The sequence below is a fragment of the Mercenaria mercenaria genome, chromosome 1 (genome assembly GCF_021730395.1).
Source record: "Mercenaria mercenaria strain notata chromosome 1, MADL_Memer_1, whole genome shotgun sequence".
NCBI lineage: Eukaryota > Metazoa > Mollusca > Bivalvia > Venerida > Veneridae > Mercenaria > Mercenaria mercenaria.
Genome location: NC_069361.1, coordinates 64,576,599 through 64,590,082, shown reverse-complemented (window position 1 = coordinate 64,590,082; position 13,484 = coordinate 64,576,599). Strand labels below are relative to the sequence as shown.

The 13,484-nt window shown below is 38.1% G+C and overlaps 2 protein-coding genes across 3 annotated transcripts in view; one reads left to right on the top strand and one right to left on the bottom strand.

Annotated features, from left to right (window-relative positions):
• LOC123535749 (uridine diphosphate glucose pyrophosphatase NUDT22-like) overlaps positions 1–13,484 on the bottom strand; it is a 75,876-nt gene that overhangs the window by 47,045 nt on the left and 15,347 nt on the right. For both annotated transcript variants that reach the window (XM_045318514.2, XM_045318501.2), the window contains exon 3: positions 2,029–2,234. In XM_045318514.2, coding sequence (XP_045174449.2) covers positions 2,029–2,234 — 206 coding nt within the window. The remainder of the gene's footprint in view (positions 1–2,028; positions 2,235–13,484) is intronic.
• On the top strand, positions 4,088–12,785 carry LOC123535731 (innexin unc-9-like). Its single transcript, XM_053549573.1, has 3 exons — positions 4,088–4,866; positions 7,210–8,259; positions 11,001–12,785. Exons 2-3 carry the CDS (start codon positions 7,238–7,240, stop codon positions 11,296–11,298), a joined length of 1,320 nt encoding a protein of 439 aa, XP_053405548.1. The 5' UTR covers positions 4,088–4,866; positions 7,210–7,237; the 3' UTR covers positions 11,299–12,785.

Genomic DNA, 13,484 nt, shown 5'->3' with positions numbered 1-13,484 from the left:
GCCCCGCCTCCTGGTGGCCATGATTTTAATGAAACAGAATAATCTGAAGAAATTTGGTAGAGGGTCATCCAAGGAACATTTCTGTGATATTATTTCAGAGACAGGCCTGCAATCTCTGAAGAAAATATTTTTTAAAGTTTTTCTCTTTGGTTGCAATGGCAATCAGAATCTGCATGGATGACCTATATTTCACGCAATCTGAATGGGGAATACATGTGAAGTCTGGTAAATCCTGGCTTGGCGATCAATGAGATGTTTCTTTAAGAAATTGCGGATGACGGACGGTTCGACATTCGACGATCCTGAAAGCCCACCATTAGCACTTTGTGTTTAGGGGAGTAAAGTCCAAAATGGAACACTTAGAATACGTTTTTCCTTCACAAGTCTATTAATCTTAAATCATGTAATTCTTGCTTATGCATCTAAATCAAAAACACATTGTGGGAAATTCATGATCATAAATAGAATGATGTCACTAACTTTCAAAAGCACTAAATTTTATGTGATTTGAACCACTGACCTTGGTTTTGGCCTGAAATAAACCAGTTTCAATTTGACAATATCATAGCGACATTTTGGACAAGTTTCATTTAGACCTGTTAAAATAAGTAGCATCTCGAATGGTAACAAGGATTTTCTAAGATTTGACCTTGTCCATGCACGATATATGACATGGTTTCAAACTTGACCTGGATTTCAAACATTCTGACCAGGTTTCATGTTGATAAGGTAGAAAATGTGGTCTCTGATTGTATTAAAAGCCTTTGACCCCAGAGGACCAAACGTCAAGCTGGTGGCCAATATGTAAACATGACTTAGGTTCATTTAATACTTGGCCAAAATTGTGACCACCAGAGTGTTAACAGCAAAACTGTAACAACAGAATCCCAACAGCTTACCTTTATGCTCAGGTGAACTGAAAATCTATGCTTGCATGACAAAATCATTGAGAATTAAAATAAGGGGGTCAGACTGATGGATGTGGCACAAACCTATAGTCCAACAAGAGCGCCGCCAAGCGGGGCAATATACGCCCGAAGGCTTACATCATAGAATTGGAGCAAAATTTTAAGAACTTGACTGTTGTAGCCCCAAAGGACTGGAAACAACAAAAGGAAAACTTCAAAAAACAAATCTAAGTCCACAAAAAAAATATTCAAAGTGTACAAAAAAATCCTTATCAGGTACAGGTATGTAAAAATACACCTTAAAATTGGAGGTACCATCTATGTTGTACCACAGAAAAGTGGTCTCGGTTTTTCCCTAGGGCCAATAATAAAAAAAGTTTCAAAAAAAGCTATTTATAGTAACATAAAAGGGAAGTAATTCAAAAAAAAAATTATTGTAAGTACAGAAAAGAGATCTGCCAAATAAAAACAAGAGCACTGCAATGCAGAGCAATATACACAAAGCAAAGTCATATATGACCTTTGACCCTTAAGTGTGACCTTGACCTTGAAGCGAGTCATCCGGAACAAGCGCTCTGCACATCGTTACAATGTGGTGAACATTTTTGCCAAGTTTCTTTGAAATCCTTCCAGCAGTTCAAGAGTTAGAGAGCGGACACGAAACAAACTGATATGACTTTCTCTCAAGTGTGACCTTGACCTTGAAGCAAGTCAACCTGAACATGCGTTCTGCAGGTCATCTTGGTGTGGTGAACATTTGTGTCAAGTTTCTTTGAAATCCTTTAACGGGTTCAAGAGTTACAGAGCAGACACGAAACAAACTGATATGACCTTTGACTCCTAAGTGTGACCTTGACCTTGAAGCGAGACATCCAAAACATGCGCTCTGCACATCGTCTCGGTGTGGTGAACATTTGTGTAAAGTTTCCTTGAAATCCTTCAAGGAGTTCAAGAGTTACAGAGCGGACACGAAATTGCTAACGGACAGACGGACGGACGGACACCAGCGTCATAACATAATACGTCCCTTCTGGCGTATAAAAACCTTATTAAGACTAATAACCAGTAGTAATAGGAAAAAAATATTAAATTGATATAAAAAAAGCAATTAAATAAATACTTCATCAGAAATTCCACATTTGGTTTCCCACCACTCAAATGACTTCTGTGGATGCCAAGTATGCCAGGTTGCTCCAGAGAGTCGGCAGGTATGTTCACCTCTGATATCACCTCCTCTGTGATCGAGTTAAATAATTCCTCAACCACAGCATCCTCTTTCAATTCTGATAAGTCAATTTCTTCTGCTGGTATTGGTCCCACCAGGTTCTGCAAAAGGAAAGTAAATATGTCAGATTAATTGTTTTAGCAAAATCAAATATGAGCCATGCCATGAGAAAACCAATATAGTGGCTTTGTGACCAGCATGGATCCATTCTGATCCATTTGAACTTAGATGACCCAGTTTAGAATGTAAATGACAAAAGTGACTAAGTTTCATGTACATGAGGTACAAAGTGTGACCTCTAAAATGTCAAAGATTCTTTTAATCATTTGACTTAGTGACCTAGTTTCTAAACCGAGATGACCCAGTATTACACTTTTCAGTACTATACTCCTCTGTATATTTTATCGAGGCAAACATTCTGGTAAAATTTCATTAAGGTGCAAAGACTTTGTCTCCTAGTGAGGTAACAGTAAAATTGTTTATGACAGATGAACATTGACAGATGCATGAAGGACAAAGTGCTCAGATTTGTTAAGAAGTTTACTATTACCAGTAAGTACGATGACATTAACACTTTTTTTTTTTTTTACTAAGCAAATTTACAGTCTAAACAGACCTTTTACAACTGCTACAAACCCCTCTGCTACTACATTCTCTTTTGGAGAAATTATCAACTGAGCTTTCTCTACATACAGTTACCAATGTACTGTTTGCTCTTTCTGTCACTTTTTCAACATAAAGAGTATAAATATTATGAAAATATCTTCTGCAGTTGTTGATTATATGTTTAGCAAATTTTGTTTTTGTTCCCACGTACGAGAAAATCTGTTTTCAATTCACACAAAGATTTGCCTGATGCTGCTGTAGCAATTTGTCAGAATATTTCAAAATCAGACCAGTGGTTTAGGATGAGATGTCATTTGAAGGTTTTTCTATTTTAAGCTCTGGCAGCCCCTATATACAACCAAGCAGAACCTTTTGAACAACTTTGGTAGAAGATCATCCAAGGAACATCCAGGCCAAGTTTCATCATTAAACACAATTGTTGACGACGGACAGATGCACGCACACACGACGGACGACAGACACAGTGTGATCACAACAGCTCACCATGATCATTGCTGAGGTCAGCTAAAAACCTAGAGCCTATGGGTTGCTTATTAAGAGATATACATTGTATGCCAAGGTGGAAATGCAAGATTAATATTCAAGCTGAGAAGTTGCTATTTGAGCCGCGCCATGAGAAAATCAACATAGTGGGTTTGCGACCAGCATGGATCCAGACCAGCCTGCGCATCCGCGCAGTCTGGTCAGGATCCATGCTGTTCGCTAACAGTTTCTCCAATTCCAATAGGCTTTAAAAGTGAACAGCATGGAGCCTGACCAGACTGCGCGGATGCGCAGGCTGGTCTGGATCCATGCTGGTCGCAAACCCACTATGTTGGTTTTCTCATGGCACGGCTCATTTCATTCCTTGGTTCATCAGAGTTTCATTGGAAAAAATATCAGCTGACTGTTTTATCTTAGACTGGCTCCAGTCCCTATGTTCTTTCTTTCTCATATTATAAGTTTTCTTCATTAACAGTAGAAGTAACTCCAGCAGGCTGCTTCTATAATGACATTTTTTATTCCCCCCTGGCTCCAAACCTCATCAGATAAAAATGTGCTATTTTAGAGGTTTAAAATTTACTTATAAAATATTTTCAGTATTTATAAAGAAAACAAGCAAATTCGATGAATTGGAATCCCCCGCCGAAAGGGTCAGAGTTGAGGAACGGCAAAAAAATATATCAAGCAAAAAGTTAAGAATGTTACCAAGAAGCAAATAATTTCATTAGTCAAAATCAAATTAAAAGAAAATGAATGGTTTGTTTGGGTGGGGGGGGGGGGGGGGGGGTGAGGATACAACAGTTTACATGTTGATTATAAATATAATTGATAGGTGAGGGGGTGACCAGGTGTAGGTACACAACATCACATGTTTATAATAAATGTTCATGGAAAAGAATGAAAGAAGTTTAATGAAATTCTTCCAATTGGTTGGTTTGTTATGTACAGATCTGTGGATTTTTAAACAATTAAAGGGCAATAACTATATGGAAAATTGACCAATCGAAAAAAAAAACTTAAAGGGCATCGTCGCAGTATCTTGGTTCATGTCTGTTTCAAGTTTGATGAAATTCTACTTGCTAGTTACTGAGAAATGGCTGCAGACGGACATTTTTCATTAAATCAAGGGCAATAACTCTGAGGGAAATTGACCTATCAAAAAAAAAAACTTGACGGGCATCAGCGCAGTATCTTGGTTCATGTCTATTTCAAATTTGATGAAATTCTACCAGTTAGTTACTGAGAAATGGCTGCAGACGGACATTTTTTATTAAATCAAGGGCATTAACTCTGAAGGAAATTGACCAATCAAAAAAAAAACTTGACGGGCATCATCGCAGTATGTTGGTTCATGTTTATTTCAAGTTTCATGAAATTCTACCAAGTAGTTACTGAGAAATGGCTGCGGACGGACGGACGGACTGACTGACGGACGGACAACGTCATTTCAATACCCCCCTCCTGATTTCATCGGCGGGGGATAATAACCATGCAGCCAGGGAGCCAGGCTAGTTTTATCTCTACATCAAAAGAGTTATTTCAGGGGCCTTTTCTGGGAGCATTACCAGAAATCTGAGAATCAGCTCTAGATATCGGAAAGGAAATACTGGACATCTGCTACTAGTAAGTAAACATTTTAAAATTGTTCAGAAAAATATAATTAGAAAATGCAGAACATTTTCAACTCTCAATAAACACATTATTACAATTATAAACAGGAGTACAAAAATGTTACATTATAGTTAGTAAGAACTGCTTATTCAATCGTAAATTTATTGCATTACTATCTTAAAAACATAACTAAATGTAGATTATGACTGATTTAACCTTTACCCTGCTAATTTTCTAAAATGGGCTGGTCTATCATTCAATTTGGGCAGTACCATTTGTTATCAAAGGGGTGTTCACTGAAAATTTACTGATTGAATCATGAACACTGTCCAGACCATCTGTGCAGGCTGATCTTGGTATGCACTGGTTGCAAAGGCAAAGTCACTTACTGCCAGCAGGCTAAAGGTTTTTATAGAATATTTAATTATCTTTAAAGTAAAGGGATATTATTCTTATTAAGATCTTACATTATAAAAGATATGGATAGTTGCAGAAATAAGAACTATTTCTCTACTTCATAAAGGGAGGTGATTCTCTTCTTCATAGAGGGAGGTAATTGAAATCTATCAATATTCATTCCAATGGAAAAATAAGCCTACTATTTATTATAATTAAATATATATTAATTTAAAGTAATAAAAACAACATGTTTGAAAATGTCTGAATATCTAAATTTATTCACTGTTTTTATATAATTTGAAATACAACACAGTCATGTTGGCAATTTTCATTTTGGTGTTCAAATGCAAAACATGAAATGAATATTTTATCATGTTAAATGTAAGTATTTCTGATAAAGATATCAACAACTATACTAAACAAGAGGGTCATGATGACCCTGGATCGCTCACCAGAGTAATATGTTTCAAATGTCAAACTGATGATTTTTAGAAAATTTTCCAATGTACAATCAAGTAACCCCTAGGGCGGGGCCAATTTTACCCCGGGGGTCATGATTTGAAAAAAGTTTGTAGAAGTCGACTAGGCAATGTTACATATCGAATATCTAAGATCTAGGCCTTCTGGTTTATTTTAAGCAAATTTATGAAGATTTCCCTATGTACAATAAAGTAACCCCTGGGGCTATGTACAATCAAGTAACCCCATGGGGCGGGGCCAATTTGACCCCGGGGGTCATGATTTGAAGAAATTTTGTAGAGGTCTACTAGGCAATGCTACATGTCAAATATCTAAGATCTAGGCCTTCTGGTTTATTTTTAGAAATTTTTTGAAGATTTTCCTATGTAAAATCAAGTGACCCCTGGGGCGGGATCAATTTTGAACCTGGGGTCATGATTTGAATAAATGTTGTAGAGGTCCACTAGGCAATGCTACAGGTGAAATATCTAAGCTCTAGGCCTTCTGGTTTATTTTAAGAAAATTTTTGAAGATTTTCATATGTAAAATAAAGCGACCCCTAGTGCGGGGTCAATTTTGACCCCGGGGGTCATGATTTGAACAACTTTAGTAGAGGTCCACTAGGCAATGCTACATGTCAAATATCTAAGCTCCAGGTCTTCTGCTTTTTGAGAAGAAGATTTTTTAAAGTTTCCCTATGTAAAATCAAGTGACCCCTGGGGCGGGGTCAATTTTGACCCCAGGGGTCTGATTTGAACAAATTTTGTAGAGGTCCACTAGGCAATGCTACATGTGAAATATCTAAGACCTAGGCCTTCTGCTTTATTTTTAGAAAATTTTTGAAGATTTTCCTATGTAAAATCAAGTGACCCCTGGGGCGGGGTCAATTTTGATCCCGGGGTCATGATTTGAACAACATTAGTAGAGGTCCATTAGGCAATGCTACATGTCAAATATCTAAGGTCTAGGGCTTCTGGTTTTCGAGAAGAAGATTTTTTAAGATTTTCCTATGTAAAATCAAGTGACCCCTGGGGCGGGGTCAATTTTGACCCCGGGGTCATGATTTGAACAAACTTGGTAGAGGTCCACTAGGCAATGCTTCACACCAAATATCTAAGCTCTAGGGCTTCTGGTTTTTGAGAAGAAGATTTTAAAGTTTTTCCTTTCGGTTGCCATGGCAACCAGAGTTCTGCATGGAATTCAATTCTTTGAACAATATTTAGAGAAGACCATCCAAGGAACATCCCCGTGAAGTTTCATCAAAATTGGCCTGTTGGTTTAGGAGGAGATGTTGTTTAAAGGAAAGTGTGGACGGACGGACGACGGACGGACGGACGGACGGACGCCGGACGGTGAGCGATCACAATAGCTCACCCTGAGCACTTTGTGCTCTGGTGAGCTAAAAAAATTTCAAGATGATATTACCAGATATTTCACCCTATTTCAATAATTCAATGAAAAATATGAATTGATGACTACTATATTTTTTTTAAACAGACTTTGGCAGACAATACTCTATCAGAAAATGCCAACTGTAAACAAAGGTCTATATAAATGGCTGATTGGCAGAGGAACCACACTAGAGGATTTTGCAGACCGACTGAACCATTTCTGGACTTTTGGTCTCCTGCTCCTCTTTGCCAGCATAATCAGCTGGAAGCAGGGCTATAACAAAGCAATAAACTGCTGGGTACCAGCTGAATTTACAGACAGCATGGTGAATTATGCAGAGGCAACATGTTGGAATAGCTACTTTATTCATTATCTACGTGACCAAGAAAAAGCCGACGAAGAAATCTTGGAGATGTTTAACATAACTTTCCCGCGATACTTTACGGGTAGACATCACTTAAGACCATGGGTAGAATCAGACCCAATTAAAATGAGTGACAGTCTGAGAACAAAAATGTCAACAACAAGAACACTGTACCAGTGGTTACCAGTAATCCTTTGTTTCCAAGCTCTACTCTTCAAGCTGCCTAACCTTCTTATGTACATTCTTCACGGTTATTCTGGAGTAAGCTTTGAAAAGATTTCTGGTTTAACTAGCGGATACAAGAATATGAATCTTCAAGAACGAGACCTTCTTTGCAGACAAATTGCACGATACTTGTTCAACTGGTGTTGTCAATTCATAAACTGGTTGCCATGGAGACTGCTTTCATTACTCTGGCTTATTGTAAAGATTCTGTATTGTGTGAACATTATAGCACAAATGAGTCTCATTGATTCCTTTCTGAAAACAACTGATCCGCCAATCGATAATTCCACTTCATACGGCGACGTAATTATGGGAAATCTTTTTGAAAACAATGCCACTCTCTGGAAACAGTCACCAGCCTTTCCACGAGAAGTTATGTGTAATTTTGAAATAATACAATTGAGGAATGTTCATCAATACACCGTTCAATGTAACCTCACAGCCAACTTCTTCAATGAGTATGTTTACATGTTCCTTTGGGTTTGGCTTCTATTTGTTGCCATAGTAACCTGCCTGAGCCTCGTCTTCTGGTTGCTTAAAGCCCTCATACCAGTTTTTCGTAAGCGGTAAGTAGTCAATTTCTGTGTTAATGTCTTCATATGCATAAGGCAATTTATTTCTTTGAAGTATTCATTTCACAGTACTAAGTCTTATTAACAGCTATAATACTATCATACACAATATAGAACATTTTATTTTTAGATACACTGACCTTGAAAGTATGGCATACAGCAGTCAGACTGTTCCTGGCCAATGTGACCTTGAACTTTGACCTCTGACCTCAAACTCATCATGACCAATCTCCCCATCAGTTTTCCTGATCCTAGGCCCAAGCGTTCTTGAAATATCTCCCGAAATTGTTTTAATGTTCCTGGTCACTGTGACCTTGACCTCCAACCTAATGATCGCAAAATCAATAGGGGTCATCTGCTGGTGATAATCAACCTCCCTATCAACTTTCAGGATCCTATGCCCTAGCATTCTTGAGTTATCATCCGGAAACCATTTTACTGTTCCGGGTCACTGTGACTTGACCTTTGACCTACTGACCTCAAAATCAATAGGGGTCATCTGCTGATCATGACCAATCTCCCTATTAACTTTCATGATCTTAGGCCTAAGCGTTCTTGAGTTTTCATCCGGAAACAGTTTAACTGTTCCAGGTCACTGTGACCTTGAACTCTGACATACTGATCTCAAAATCAATAGGGGTCATCTGCTGGTGATGATCAACCTCCCTATCAACTTTCATGATCCTAGGTCCAAGCGTTTTTGAGTTATCATCCGGAAATGAATTGGTCTACATACCGACTGACAGACAGACCGACATCTGCAAAGCAATATACCCCTCCTTCGAAGAAGGAGGGCATAAATTAATGACTAGTGGTTTACAAAATTGGAAGAGTTTCATGATTCTTGAATAATTCAATATATGTTGAAATTACATTTTAAATCTGACAAGCTGAAATTTATACTTTATGCCAACAAAACAAGATTGGATTCTGACAAAGACCTTGGTATCTTGAATACACACAATACGATACTTAACATAACACTTGAAGCATTTCACAGTAAATTAGATACTCATCTTATTGAGCAGACTAGTTCTCAGTTTTCTCAATTTAGGGTAATTCAAGAGCCATAACTCCAGACCAACAGAGTCTACCCATCTGGTTTTTGAACATGGCCAAGATTATATGCCTATAAAAATTCTGACTAAGTTTGGTGATCATTGGATAAGTTACTGAATGGACACTATCACTTTTTACTATTTCAAGTAATTGAAGGTCCATAACTCACAAGTGAGTCAGAGTACCTGGCTGGTTATCAAACTTGTCCGAGATATGCCTTTAAATACATTGAACATTGGATAAGAACTACTCAAGCTACAGAGCAGACACTGTCAATTTTCAAAACATTTACTGTCAATTTTCAAAACATTTAGTAACTAGAGATGCTTTTGAGAAAAGCGCATGTCTCCCACAACTGCCGGTATGAAAAATGTCTAGTTTCTCTAGATGGTTTAGACAAGTGGATCCAATTAGATGGTCTGGACGAGTGGATCCAATCAGTAATTCAAGGACCATAATTCAAAAGTGCCTGGGCTGATTTGGCTAGTTATCGAACTTGGCGGAGGTCTTATGGTCAAACACATTTTCTTCAAGTTTGGTGAAGATTGGATGAGAAATGTTCGACTTAGAGAGCGGGCAAGAGTAAAAAGGCTGATTTTTCGGTAATTCAAGAGCCGTAACTCCAATATGCTTGGACCAATTTAGCTAGTTATAGAACTTGGCCGAGGTCTCATGGTCAAACACATTTAGTTTAAGTTTGGTGAAGATCGGATGAGAAATGTTTGACTTAGAGTGCGGAGAAGAGTAAAAAGCGCTGATTTTTCGGTAATTCATGGGCCGTAAGTCCGAAATGCCTGGACCAATTTGGCTAGTTAACGAACTTGGCCGAGGTCTCATGATCAAACACATTTTGTTCAAGTTTGGTGAAGATCAGATGAGAAATGTTCGACTTAGAGTGCGGAAAAGAGTAGAAAGGCCGATTTTTGGTAATTCAAGGGCCATAACTCCAAAATGCCTGGACAAATTTGGCTAGTTATCGAACTTGGCTGATGTCTTATGGTCAAACACATTTTGTTTAAGTTTGGTGAAAATCGGATGAGAAATGTTCGACTTAAGAGTGCGGACAAGCTTTGTGACAGACACACAGACAGACTGGAGTAAATCAATATGTCTCCCACACCACTGTGTGGTGGGAGACATAATTCAAGAGCTATAAAGCTGCCTGGTTATCAAACCTTGATGAGATGTTATACCCATAAACATTGTGACCTAGTTTGATGCAAATTGGATAAGAACGGCTCAAGTTAGAGAACGAACACTGTCAATTTTCACTATTTTGAGTAGTTTAAGGGCCATAACTCCAAAGTGACTTGGAGAATCCAGTTGGTTATCAATCTTAGCCAAGATATTATGACCAAGTTTGGTGAACATTCAATAAAAAGTACTCAAGATAAAGAGAGAACACTATCAATTTTCACAACGGCTATAACTCCAGAACCTCAGGGACAATCCAGCTGGTAAACAGACTTGGCTGAGAAATTACTCCCATAAATATTTTGATTAAGTTTGGTGAACATTAGGTAAGAGCTGTTCAAGTAAGAGTGAGGAAAACTTTGGTGGACGAAACCCACTCAAACGCCTATCAGCCCGCCTGCCTGCCCTCAGATGATCACAGAATACGTCCCATTTCTCTAGCGTATAAAAATAAATAACAATATTCATTCACATTTTCACAGATACATCAAGAAGGCAATTGCAGTTGCAGATGACACTGATGTCCCAGCCATACCCCAGTATAACCTAGACAGATTTTGTGATGTCATAGGCGAGGACGGTGTAATGACCTTGAAGCTAATTGGTGCTAACTCATCTGAACTTTTGGTCAGCAATGTAATCAACAGCATGTGGAAGTTAAAAATAGATGACTTAAGCAGTCAAAGGTCAGGACAAGTACTGTCAGTACCAGAGGTTCTTGTACAACCAAGTGCTCCTGTTGCTTCTGGAACTTCAGATGAGGCAAAGAAAATGGAATGAGGCACATGCATAAACATAAACTGTTGTTGTGTACATAAAAAGCTAAAAATCTCTTGTCATAATTAAAGCTGAATATAGCGCAGCAGCTGAATCAAATACATATGAGCCGTGCCATGAGAAAATCAACATAGTGGCATTACGACCAGCATGGATCCAGACCAGCCTGTGCATCTGTGCAGTCTGGTCAGGATCCATGCTATTCGCTTATAGTTTCTCTAAATGTAATAGGCTTTGAAAGCGAACAGCATGGATCCTGTCCAGACTGCGTGCATGCACAGGCTGGTCTGGATCCATACTGGTCTCAAAGCCACTATGTGGGTTTTCTCATGGCACAGCTCAATTATAGTTATAATTACTGTAAATTGATCAAAAAAGATTAACGGGAGCCTCATAGACAACATGTGACATTTAGTGAGCTTCTTATACATTATGTAAAGACTTGATATAACTTTTATTACAATTATTATTTGATCCCCCTTCAAATTGGGAAGTGGATACTGCTTTGCTGAGTGGGTAGATTATCTGTTGGCAGACCTACTATGGTTAATAAATGGAGAGTGCTTAGGTGTAAAACTGTCAAATTACATATGTGATGATTACCTGTGGGCAGTAGATAACCAATATTGTTTTGATTGGTCTCACGGTCAAAGTGCTTGAGAGCACAGCGTTAGACATACTGCCATCCAACTTACGCCGATGTCAGCAGATGAACCCTATAATACATATGGGATCAGCAGGTAAAATTCTATAGCTAAGGTGACCTTTGGGGTTAGTACATGAAAAAAGGTTAATGTCACAATGACCTGCATACAAAGAACAATTTCTGAACAGTAACTGGAGAATGCCTGGACACACAGCAATCAAACTTTACAGGAATATTCTTTGTGGTCAGTAGATGGCTCCTATCATGAATGGCAGTGATCAGTCAGAGGTTATGGTCACTGTGAAGTTATGGCTAAACAATTTTGAAACAATAAATCATAGAGAGCCTTTAGACTTGTTGCTTATCAGAGTTCATTGGATAATTGATGTGATCAGTAGATGACCAAATACTCTTTTAAGAGATTAACTGGACACCAGAATATATCAGTCAGTAGACAATGCATACCCTGTTACCTCTGACAGGATATCATAGGAGATGCATGTGTTTTACAAACTGCTCCTGTTATTATATTATTACTACTACTTTCATTATTATTTGAGCCGTGCCATGAGAAAACCAACATAGTGGGTTTGCGACCAGCATGGATCCAGACCATCCATGCTGTTCGCTTTCAAGGCCTAATGGAATTAGAGAAACTAAAAGCGAACAGCATGGATCCTGACCAGACTGCGCGGATGCGCAGGCTGGTCTGGATCCATGCTGGTCGCAAACCCACTATGTTGGTTTTCTCATGACACAGCTCATTTGTTCATTATAGATTATACATAATTGTAATTATTATTACCTTATTCAATAATATCTATAAATACAATGTATATCCATTCTTATCACTTTATTTATCAATGTACATGAATACTGAAATAGTATAAGTGGTCTGGCTCAGACTAAATCATTATCAATCCATCCAAGAAAAGAGACAAGCAAGAGATCCAAATAGGCCTAAAGCGCTCACCTGAGGAGGACACTGACCTTGTTTCTGATCAAGTTTGGTGGACTGCCATTAAAAATAAGGTAAACCTTTTTCCTGTTTTTTTTTTACTGTGATGACCCTAAAATGTGTAACCATTACAGCAAACTTGAGAGAAGTCTAACCAAGGTTGCTACAGATCAAGTTTGGTCCATCAAGCTTATGAGAAGAAGTTGTTTAAAGACTCTGGCAAACTGTTTCACCTCACGAAAACTGCTGCAAGTACACAGTTCATCACCTCAACGCAACAAAGTCGTATCTTACTATAAATTTATAATAAGATATGTCTTTGTTGCGTTTAGGTGACGAGTTACAGAATCGGAGGTTTGTTTACTCAAATTACACTACCAACTGTTTAGAATAGCCATCCTGAGAGCAGGTTATATATTGATGTTCAAAGTATTTTTAATTCATGTACACAGTTTACATCATTTGCTTACATAAATGGGAACATTGTTGTACGGCAGTGTATCAGTTTGTGATACATATCTTTTCACAGCCAAATCAAAATAATAATTATATTGGTATATATCAGTAATACTGCACATCCCTAGC

Coding starts and splice junctions, on each gene's coding strand:
- LOC123535731 (XM_053549573.1), top strand. CDS start 7,238: ATGCCAACTGTAAACAAAGGTCTATATAAATGGCTGATTGGCAGAGGA. Junction 8,260..11,000: donor ATACCAGTTTTTCGTAAGCG/GTAAGTAGTCAA, acceptor ACATTTTCACAG/ATACATCAAGAAGGCAATTG.